Source organism: Marmota marmota, unplaced genomic scaffold, assembly GCF_001458135.2.
Source record: "Marmota marmota marmota unplaced genomic scaffold, marMar, whole genome shotgun sequence".
Classification (NCBI taxonomy): domain Eukaryota; kingdom Metazoa; phylum Chordata; class Mammalia; order Rodentia; family Sciuridae; genus Marmota; species Marmota marmota.
Window position 1 is genome coordinate 24,925,684 of NW_025999869.1, and position 12,037 is coordinate 24,937,720.

Consider the following 12,037-nt stretch of genomic DNA (forward strand, 5'->3'; position numbering starts at 1 on the left):
AAAAAAAAAAAAAAAAAAAAAAAATTGCAGCAGCAGAATTTAAAGTTCCTGCAGCAACAGCACAAATATCACCAATGATGAAATGGGACTAAATCCTGCACAGACTGCTAAAAATGTTTTTTCTAAACATGGTTCAGGACTTTGAATTATTCCTAGAGATTGTGTTAGAAGTTGCCAATATCTGCTATGGGGAACATATAATTACTTTTCAGACTAAATATTGGTTATTTTGTTGTTATTAAACTGAAATCATGCATTTAACATGCTACACAAACACCAGAAGTCAATGAATCAATGAAAGGTGGACTCTTTGACCCCTCTTTGTTTATGCTCTTTACGTGAAGAGGGAATGTTTGTGAGTAGGACACCACAGATGTCCATTCAGTCATTGATTGCTACCTCACAATATAAGCAGGGGTTCATTTGTGGAAAATAGATTACCCAACTGTGGTTTTTTTCCATGTAGGATGATTCTGATCATTCTGAGAACTTTTAGAAAATAAAAAAGTTAATAAATCTTACATATTTGTCTTTGAGTTAAAAAATGTAAAGGATTAAGCAGGAGTTGTGGCTCAGTGGTACAATGCTTGCCTAGCTCGTGTAAGGCATTAAGTTTGATCCTTACCACCACATAAAAATAAATAAATAAAATAAAGTTATTGTGTCCATCTACAACTTAAAAAAATATTTTTTAAAAAAAGTAAAAGGATATGGATTATAGAAGGCAGTTTAATGGATAGCATCTGACTGACAGACTCTTAAACAGCTTGGTTCTTAAATGTAAAGTTTCTGATGATGGTTACAGACCTATCAATGATAGTTAACTATCTTGACTTTTTATCATTTAGGTTTTTTAAGTTTCAAACTTCATGTGTTATATAAATTTTAGTATCAACAAAACAAAAATCAAAAAAATTTTAAACAAGAGGTTTTTTTCCCAGTATGTTGTTTGTCTTGTAATTTTATGGATTTGTTTGTTTGTTTGGGGTGTTCTAGGGAATTGAACTTAGAACCTTTTACAAGGCTAGGCAAGCTCTCTACCTGTGAGCTACATCCCAGCCCCCCAAAATCAAATTTTACCTAACTTTTAGATGTATAATAAATTCACATCACACAACAAATAGTTTTAATAGTGAACTTGCAGAATTCAATATTATAAGAAAATTCAAATGAATCAGCATCTTAAGGCTGATATATATTAGTAGTTTAGAAAATTACCAGATATTATTCACAAATTTGATGAATGACCAACAGAATTCCAAATTATCAAAGAAAACAAAATTTGCTAGGGCAGTAGTGTACACTCTATAATCCCAGAGGCTCAGGAGGCTGAGGCAGGAGGATCAAGAGTTCAAAGCTAGCCTCAGCAGATTAGCGAGGCACTTAGCAACTCAGTGAGACTCTGTCTCTAAAGAAAATATTTAAAAAAAAAAAAAAAAAGGCTGGGGATGTGCCTCAGTGATTAAACACTCTGGGTTCAATCCCGGGTACCCTCTCCCAGTGCTGCAATATCCAAAGCCCTATAGGATTTGAAAGGGAATTTCTTGCTATGTTACAAAATGTTTCTATCTCACAAAGATATTCTAAATGAAATCCCACCTGGCCAAACTCTCTCCTCTTTTCCAAACATACTGTACTGACTCCAGTCACTGGAAATCCCTCCCTATCCCCATCCCAAGTCATTCAGATCCTCCTCCTCCTTTTGGGGGGCGCTGCTCAAGTTCTTTGACTGGGAAGTCTGCCCCACCCAGAGAACTTGCAGAACAGCATGCAAATGGTTGTGTGGTCACTGCCAGCCATAAAATGTACATGAAGAGCTGAAGGTCCACTTTTCCTTCTCAGTCAACCTGGGGTCTGCACACTATCTACCATTACTGCTTTTGGATTATTGTTTATATGCACAGTACATACCAGGGCCCAGTCAGAAGCATCCTTCCTACAGCAGAAACCATAGAAAACATAGACTGTTCAAGCAGCCACTACAAGCAGGTGGAGACAGGCTGGAACCACTGCTTTTCCTAAGCACCTCTGTACTGTTTGATTTCATAAATATGGGCTCAGACTCTTTTGATTAAAATTTAAGAAAATATTTAATGGTGTAATTCTTTTTTTTTTTTTTTTTGTGTGTGTGTGTGTGTATGTGTGTAGGAGATTAAACCCAGGGATGCTTAACCACTGAGCCACATCCCCAGCCCTTCTTATATTTTATTTAGAGACAAGTTCTAAGTTGCTTAAGGCCTCACCAAGTTGCTGAGGCTGGCTTTGAACTCACAATCCTCCTTGCCTGAGCCTCCAGAGCCACTAGGATTACAGGCATGCACCACTATGCCTGCTAATGCTGTAATTTTAAACAGGGGGTGGGGATAAGCATCCTCCAAGCATCAACTGGTCTTCAAGTTTGCCTGAACTCTCTCAAACATTTTTAACATAAAATCAATGTCAAAGTTCTGCCTCATCACTTTGGGTACTTCTGGTGGAAAGGGCATGGGTGAGATGGACCAGCAAAGGGCTTAAGTACTACAAATTCTTGCTGTTTCATTCCACTTTGCTCTTCACCATACCCTTTCCCTGAAGCAGATGTGCACTAAATGCTCCTAAAGTCTTTACGTTTCCCCCCGAAACTCAGCCAGACCCTATGCTTCCAGCAAGTACAGAGAGAGCCCAGGCACAAATTCTCTGGGAACTCTGTCTTCCTCAAAAGCCCAAGCATGCTACAGAATGGCAGCCTGTTGAAAGTAATAGATTTTCTAATGGCTTTAGTATGATATTCAAATAGGGAAATTTCTTGGGCATAAATGTGTTTTTTAAAAAAAGCCATAGTTTCCAGAATATTCTAAAACTGGGTCTACAATATTGCTTTCCTACACTTAGCTTTTAAAACAATAAGCAGAGGGAACTCCCTGTTCACATTTACTTACAGGAAGCACAAAGAAAGTCTGTTCCACATCTGACCTCCAGCAACACCAGGGCAGCCCCGAGAAGCTGGGCCAGCTACCTCCATGCCAGTGACAAAACTAAACTCTGTCGACTTGTTCCTTATTGAAAATACCAAAGTTCAGGTATGAGGGAAATGTCAAATAGCCATTGTTCCTCCTAGAACTGGTACCAACTCCCAGTTCCAAACTGAGGAAGCACTTACCATTCTAGCCAGAATTCTGAATTTAAAAACACTTCTAATGCCTTAATATTTTTCCTATGACTTTTTTGTATATTACTTTTTTTAATAAAAAAATAAACCAGCCTGGCATGTTGGTACACACCTCCCACCCCAGCTACTCTCTGGGAGGCTGAAGAAGGAGGATCACAAGTTCAAGACCACCGTTGGCAACTTAGTGAGACTCTGTCCCAAAATTTTAAAAAGGAATGGGGATGGAGCTCAGTGGTAGAATAGTCGAGGGTTCAATCCCCAGTGGTACAATTTTTTAAAAAAATGAATCAACCTGTGTTGTTGCACATTTCTATGACTTTCAACACATACAAATTTGTGTAGCTATCACAGCAATCGGGACACAAAGTAATTCCATCGCCAAATTCTCTGGTGCTGCCCCTCTGTATCACACCTCCTCACCTCCCTGGCCATCCCTGAACTGCCTCTATTAGTTTTTCCTCTGACTTTTTAGTTTTAAAAGACTCAAATTTTTAGTTGGGCATAGTGGAGCACAACTGTAATCCCAGCGACTCAGGATGCTGAGGCAGGAGGATCCCAAGTTCAAAGCCAGCTTCAGCCACTTAACAAGGCTTTAAGCAACTTAGCAAGACCCTGTCTCCAAATAAAACATTAAAAGGGCTGGGGATGTGACTCGGTGATTAAGCACACTTGGGTTCAATTCCTGGTACCAAAAAAAAAAAAAAGACTCAAATTTTCAAATTTTAAACTAATGATAAAAAGTTCTCAAGAAACAAATAATATTATTTTACACATTAAATGCCACTTAATTGGTCTTAAGAAGTGACTTCTTAAACTTCTGTAGTGACCTCTAGTGGAAAGAAAGAAACTTGATAGAGCTTACTCATCTAGTACCACAGGTTCATTCCTCACTGGAACTAATAAAAGAATATTTTTATGATTAAAATCTTTGTTTGGGGCTAGGGATGTGGCTCAAACGGTAACGTGCTCACCTGGCATGCGCGGGGCGCTGGGTTCGATCCTCAGCACCACATAAAAATTAAAAAAAAATAAAGATGTTGTGTCCACCAAAAACTGAAAAATAAATATTAAAAAATTCTCTCTCTCTCTCTCTCTCTCTCCCTCTCCCTCTCCCTCTCCCTCTTCTATCTTTAAAAAAAAAAAAAATCTTTGTTTGCTTTAACCTAAATCATGACTCTATTTCAACTCAAGTCTAATTATAAGGAGCTCTCTCAACACTAAGCTTAATCCTTTCTTCCCTTCCTCACACTGTCCTTAATTAGTAAACTTAAATGCCCCACCATCCTTGGCACAGTGGTTTGCATGCTTCCTACTCAACTACTGGGGAGGCTGAGGCAGGAGAGTCACAAGTTCAACACCAGCCTTAGCAAGACCCAACTCAAAATCAAATAAAAAGAGTAAATATGTAGCTCAGTGGTAAAACACCCTCTGGGGCAGGTTCAATCTCTAGTACCCCTCAAAAAAAAAAAATGCAGAGAAGACCTTTGCACTTCACTGAGATAATCACCTCCTAATCTATCTACCATGTCTATATTCCACTAAGCATGAAAGCTGATCCTCAGGCTTATGCAAGCAAGAGAGCTTCATCTTCCCTATCCTGTCCCCCCATTTTGTTAACTAAAACTGAAAGGACCTCCAGGGTCCAGAATGCTGCAGGAAAGGGACACCCCCTGGACTGACACCATGTCTTGTTATAACCAATCAGTCATCCTGGGTACCAGTGGCAGTATTTGCTGTTCACAGAACAGAAACTAAGACACTTTAGGAAATGGATGGGTGGGAAACAGAAAAAATGCCAAGAGGCCATTTGATTCATCTGATGCCAACAAACACTTATTATAGTGATTAAAAATTGCACTTAGGGGACTGGGGTTGTGACTCAGTGGAAGAGTGACTGGGTTTGATCCTCAGCACAACATAAATAGACAAAATAAAGATACTCTGTCCGTCTATAACTAAAAAATATTTTTTTAAAAAAATTTCACTTAGGCCAAGCACAGTGGCACACACCTGTAATCCCAGTAGCTTGGAGGCTAAGGCAGGAGTTCAAAGCCAGCCTCAGCAACTTAGTGAGGCCCTAAGCAATTTAGCAAGGTTCTATCTCTAAATAAAATATAAAAAGGGCTGGGGACATGGCTCTGTGGTTAAGCACTCTTAGGTTCAACCCCCAGTACAAAAAAGGAAAAGAAATTGCATTTAGGGGAAAAAAAAAATGAAAATCACCCCCCTGTGAGACATACTCAAACTCTGCACGTGCACACTTACACATTAGTGTGAAGCTGGAATTCGTCAGTCTTGTAGCCAACTGCAAAGTTGCTCTGGGTCACTCGGGACTTTGCGGTCTCAAAATTCATCTGGTAGCCAGCCAGCCAGCCCTCATAACCCAGCACCAGAGCGCCCCGGATTGAAGGCCCAGCAATGTCAAAGTCCACGTCGCAGCCCAGGTTGATGTGCTCCCGCTTGTACCCTGTCTTGATTTTAGCATTTTTTTTCCTGAAGGAAAAAAAATTAAATTACAATCAGAAGCTAACTCACCTTGGTATCATCATGCCAAGGAATGCAAATTTCTTTTTTTAATCCCAGTTTAAATGGGGTAGAGGGGGTGGAGATGAAGTCAGGGCCTCAGGTCTTTGGTAAGCAGCTACTGGTCACATTGGACAGGATGTGGCCTCTCTTCAACTGGACTCCAGTCTGCAGAGGCACAGTAACAAAGTGAGAGCACAGCAGAGGGACCTGAAAAGTAAGCACTTGGTCATCTTTCTTTTCTCTCCTCTCCTTAGGCTTAAAGAACAGCCTACACAAGCATTTATTAGGCAGAGCACTACTATGTAATTATGAAACAGATGCATCTTTGCTATCTTCCAAACCTGTGGGAAAGATATATCTGTCATGAAGGCAGCTACCTAAACAGCAGTTTTAAGGAGATGGTCATCTTCTTTGTGGATCAGCCAGTAAGTATAAAAGCAAATACTACAGCCCTTCTAAGTGAATACAAAGGTAAGATAGCTTTCAAGGCCATGTTTGTGAGACCCTGTTGTGTATATAATTCAGAGAACTGGGTGCTGATGTGGAAACTGGGGCCCGGCAGTCATGGGGGCCAGAAGTCCTGGTTAGCTGCACCTGACCCCAGGTCCAGGCTAATGGTGCCACATTTGAGTTTATGACCAGTTCAGTGCCTTTGATGCCTGTTCCTCCAGAACCAGAAACCCCAAAGAAGGGTCATATCACCAGCAAATATATTGTCTTTTACCAAAAGCAAACGTTGGAAAAAAAGATTGAATTTATCAAAAGAATAGGAACTATATTCATTTGGTTGTTTCTGTTGTTCAGCTATAAAATGGCCCCATTCTGCGGCCATCTGCATTTTCAGCAGAGACCACAGGAGAAATCAGATCTGCTTAGAACGCCCAAGGACTGCACAGCCTAAATAAATAAAGATATTAAAATATATATATTATTTTTTTTTTAAATTCCCTCCTCTGAGGAACCACTGCTCCTTGAGAAATGTCCAATTACAAGTCTGGGCAGAAAATATACAAGGTGATCCTGCACCAGCTACCACAGCTATTAAACATTCCTGGGGTTGAGCAAAAAGACTGAAGAGCTCACATGAAGGGGCTTTGAAGGAAGGGCTTTGGTAAAAATAACATCATGCACTAATGAAAACATTTTTTAAAAAATAATAATATTGGCAGTAGATTAAAATATATTGAATATGTTTTAATCTATGAATTCATAATGACACAAAAAAATTATCATCTCTGAACACCAGAGAATCAACTTATTACTCTGAAAATAAAAAAGGAATCAATTCCTCTCCTGTACTAACTATGCCTCAAGGTCACCAAATAGTTGATGAGAATTTTCTCTTTATTATAATATTCTACCAATAAATGAAGGAGGAATTATAAAAGTAGGCTTATGAATAACGCTGACATCATACAAATAGAGGGCCTATGTGTGCATCCCACAGGCAACAGAAGCACACAGCACTACCTCTATTTTTAGTCCCTGCACCCCATAACAGAATCCAAATGTGACAGCCTCTAGACTTAACAATTCACCAAAAAAAAAAAAAAAAAATGGGGATAGGGGAATGAATGTGTTAAATGATACTACAGAGATACAAACAGTAAAATCCAGTCTACATGTAACTATGAACTATAGAACAAATTGATCTCCTTATAATAAGTGGTGCTGCCCCCGACCAGCACAGGCATCTGAACTTAAGATCACTGGTGTGAATTTGCAGGGACACCAGATAAAACACAGACACAGTTTACCTTTACACAAGCTTCAGGACAGCTTCCCTGCTCTCAGCCTCAGGCTCAGGCTCCCCAAAAGGGAAAGCAAGAGAAAGTCACGAGAGGCTGGTGAGAGAGAGGGAACACGTCCAGAAGTGAGCTTTTATTGGGGGGACTCTTGTTCTTAGAAAGTTCTATCCAAAAAAGGGCAGAAGAGGCAAGACTACAAGGGACAGGTGAGTGTAACTCAACCCTAGGGCACACCCCACAAAGAAGACCCCTTACTATCCGAGCTAGACCCCTCCCAAGCCACAGTGAATGCAGTGGTTGGTCAGAATCTAAGGCATCAGGACTGGAAGGGTGTGGTCAATCATTGTGGCTCCCCACAGTAAAATCCAGTCTATACATAACTATGAACTATAGAACAAATGATCGCCTTATAATAAGTGGCAAGAGGAAAAAAAGAAAATTGGAAAATTAAGAGACTGAGAAGGCATCTAAACAATTTTCTCAATTTTACACAGAAAATTTTTTTTAAATATTTTTTAGTTGTAATTGGACACAACAACTTTATTTCACTTGTTTATTTTTGTATGTGGTGCTAAGGATCGAACCCAGGGTCTCGCACATGCAAGGTGAGCACTCTACCGCTGAGCCACAACCCCAGCCCTAGACAATTTTAGATTCTATTAAAAAAAGTCATGGGACTGGGGCTGGGACTCAGTGGTAGAGCGCTCACCTAGCATGTGTGAGGCACTGGGTTTGATCCTCAGCACCACATAAAAATAATAATAAAATAAAGATATTGTGCCCACCTATAACTAAAAAATAAATATTTAAAAAAGTCACAAAAATCATGAATATTTGAACAGACTAAAGACTTGACAGTATAGCCAGGTGTGGCTGCACACACCTGTAATACCAGCAACTCAGGAGGCTGAGGCAGAAGAATGACAAGTTGTTGAGGCCAACCTTGGCAACTTAGTAAGACCTTGTCTCAAAATATAAAGGACAGCGCTGGGGATGTAGCTCAGTGGTAGAGCGCTTGCCTAGCATGTGAGAGGCCCTCGGTTTGATTCCCGGAGCCACAAAAAATAAAAAAGGACTGGAGATAATAGCTCAGTATTAAAGCATCCATGGGTTCAATCCCCAGTATTGACAATATAAAGGAATTCTGGTTAACTTTTTTCAATTAATATTAAGACAATGGTTATACTTCTTTAGAAAGAACACTTATCATTTAATGATACCTACTATAATATTTACATATGAAATTACGTGCTGTTACTTAAATAATATGCGAGTGGAGAAGTTATTTATGGCTGTCTAAATAAAAAATGACATGGGTTGGCAATTATTAAAGGCAAATAATGAGAAAACGATTAGAGCTTAGTATACTTTTCTGTGTAATTTTGTGTATTTGAGATTTTTCCATAATTTAAAAAAAAATTTAAGTTGAAGCAATCCAAGTTCTCAATGAGAACAGAAAGCCAACACCCTTCCCAAGTGACACTTGGGGGACTAGGGATGTAGCTCAATGGCAGAGTGCCTGCCTAGGATGCACAAGGCTCTGGGTTCAATCCCCAGCACTTGAAAGAAATAAAAAATGACAATGAAACTCTGGGACCTCAATTCTGTTCAAGTTGTTTCTGTACATTTTGTTTATTTATTTTTATTTGTATATTTGTTCTAGTTAGTGACACATGAAAGAAGGATGCACTTGGATTCATTGTACACAATTGGAGCACAATTTTTCACTTATCTGGTTGTACACGAAGTAGAGTCACACCATTCCTGCAATGTACCTAGGGTAATGATGTCCATCTCATCCCACCCTCTTTCCTACCCTCAGTTTCTGTACATTTTAAAGAGGAGTAACAAACAAATTACCTTTCAATGAGAAAAATTCCAAATCCACCTACCCTGGTCTACCTATTCTTTGCAGGAAGAAGACTATCAAGAGGCTGACATGTAAAAGCACAGGAGGCCACGAAATGTAGAAATAGGGCATTTTATGAGCATCAGATAAAAAGCTGCTGTCAATCACAGAGTTTTAATGCCCATGGCAAAGCTTCTGACCAATGTATGCACCACCCACACCAGTTTCCATGGCACCCAGCATCTCATGGGATCCTGACCAGTGACCCAAGCTCCCCAAGAGAAGGAGCAAGGCTGGGACAGTGGCTCAGGCTTCTACCAAGGTTTCTGTTCTTTCTAGCACAATGCACTACAGCTGTGGAGCCTTTCCTTTCTCAAATATCATTGGGTTTTTTTTTAAAGCTATTTAAGCAGTGGCGCTAATCTGACAAGCACCAAGAGAGGCTTGACTCTGATTTGTGGTTAGCAAGCAGTCTTTATCTGTAACAGATACTCTAGGATGAGTGCTGGTCCCTAATGCCATCTGCATTAGGGACCAGATGTGGTCACAGTCAGCATCTTCAGGAGCCAGGTGCTTTCCAGGCAGCACCCCTCAGTGGCTTTGGAAGCCAATGTTCATCTCCAACCTTCATCAAGAGTCATCAAAACTTTCCTCAAATACCCAGCAGGAAAATGTACACATATTTCCCACAACCTTATCTTCTAAACACCATTCTCCAATGTAAGTAACCAGGTCTCCTTGGAGAAATGGTTAATAGCAGGTAAGAGCAAATACAAGATGAACCCTGTACATCTTCTAAAACCAGAAATAAAGATGAGCTCAAAAAAATGAGAGGAGTTCGTCAAAAGCACAAGGTGTCAACCTGAGGGAGCTCCCAACGGCCACATCTCAGATAATGTGAGCAACAAAATAAAAGAGACAATGCGTTATAACCCATAAAATAAATACTCATGAATCACACTAATATAAATTACTAACATAAATAACCAATTAAATAAATGAGGGACAAGGGACAGCTCTTTCTTATAATAGATCTCAAATTATAAGTGAAGGAATGATAGGAATAGAAAAATCACCATTTTCCAAACAGAAGTGTCACAGGCAAGAATCACCCAAGGCTGCTTTTATCTGTGCCAAAGCAATGATGAGAAACAGAATGTTTGCGGTCTTAAAATATCTTCCCATCAGATACCTACTAATTACAAAGAGGAAAGAACAATAGCTTTACAGTAAAGAGACCTAGCAAACACTACTTTAACCATGATCAGAGTCATTTTCATCAGTAATGAGGCACACTGACATATTCTTCCTGAGAGCATCTTCCTGAGAGCATCTAGGACACAACACAACATCACTTCTATGATTGCTAAAGACGTGTAATGTGAATTTTGTTGTTGTTTTTTGGGTACCAGCAATTGAACCCAGGGCCCTTTTTATTTTGAGACAAGTTCTTACTAAATTGCTGAGGATTTTGCTAAGTTACTAAGACTGTCCTTGAACTTGCAAGCCTCCTACCTCAACATCCTGAGTCACTGGGATTATAGGCCTATGCCATCACACCTGTTTATAACCTGAATTTAATCATGAGGAAACATCAGGCCAATCCAAATTAAAGGACATTCTATGAGATAATCGGCTGCTCTTCAAAATGTCAAGAGAGACAAAGAAAGATAAGAATATTGCCCATATTAGAGAAGACAAAGGACTAAATGCAACATAGGATCCTGATTCATGGACCAGAAAGAAAACCTCAGTGGGACAACCATTAATAATACAACAGCAACATTAATTTGCTGCTTCTGATCATTACAGTCATGCTTGTTTAATGACAAAGACACATTCTGAGAAATGCATCATTGAGCAATTTCATTATTTAGCAAACATCATAGAGTGTACTTACTCAAACCTAGATGGTCCAAGTCAGTCACTCAATACAGTGGGTAAATATATACATACGTGTGTGGGTGTGTGTAAAAACCTCCCTTTGGGGAGATCTGCAGAGAAGTCTCTAAGACTTGCTACAAACCTCTTCTCTGCAGACCTCCCCAAAGTTCATGGAAAAACCCAAAGTGTGCTATCTCAGAGCATCAAGCAAAGTCCAGGCAGCAAATTCAGGCATGTGGTCTTGTCCTCCAGCCCCTCACCCTGTCAGAGGATCTCTGTGGATAACTGCTCCCTGGTATGATGGGATGGCATGATGCCTGGGGGAAGTGGACCAGCAAAAAGGCAATGCTCCTGGCAGGAGGAATCAAGGCAGAGAAGGGGACAAGAGTTAAACAGCTCCTGACCAATCATCCAAAACCATCTTACAAAAAGCCTTTTCAGTGGTGCATGGTGGCACACACCTATAATCCTAGCAACTCAGGAAGCTGAAGCAAGACAACAACAAATTTTGAGGCCAGCCCAGGCAATTTAGTGAAACTCTGATTCAAAATAAAATTTTAACCAGGCAAAGAGGCACACATCTATAATTCAAGCAATTTGGGAGACTGAGGCAGAAGGATCACAAGTTTAAAGCTAGCCTCAGCAACTTAGCAAGACTCTGTCTCAAAATAAAAAAATAAAAAGGATGGGGGTGTAGCTCAGAAGTTAAGTGCCCCTGGGTTCAATCCCTGGTACCAAAGAGAGAGAGAGAGAGAGAGAGAGAAGAAGAAGAAGAAGAAGAAGAAGAGGAGGAGGAGGAGGAGGAGGAGGAGGAGGAGGAGGAGGAGGAGATAATCAATTAATTAATTAATTAAAAATAAAACAAAATTTTAAAAGCTGGAA

General features: G+C 39.9%; 1 protein-coding gene across 1 annotated transcript in view; it reads right to left on the reverse strand.

Moving 5' to 3' along the window:
- Positions 1 to 12,037, reverse strand: part of Vdac1 (voltage dependent anion channel 1) — a 29,321-nt gene that overhangs the window by 3,499 nt on the left and 13,785 nt on the right. Inside the window, exon 6 of the mRNA XM_048783609.1 lies at positions 5,416 to 5,641. Coding sequence (XP_048639566.1) covers positions 5,416 to 5,641 — 226 coding nt within the window. The remainder of the gene's footprint in view (positions 1 to 5,415; positions 5,642 to 12,037) is intronic.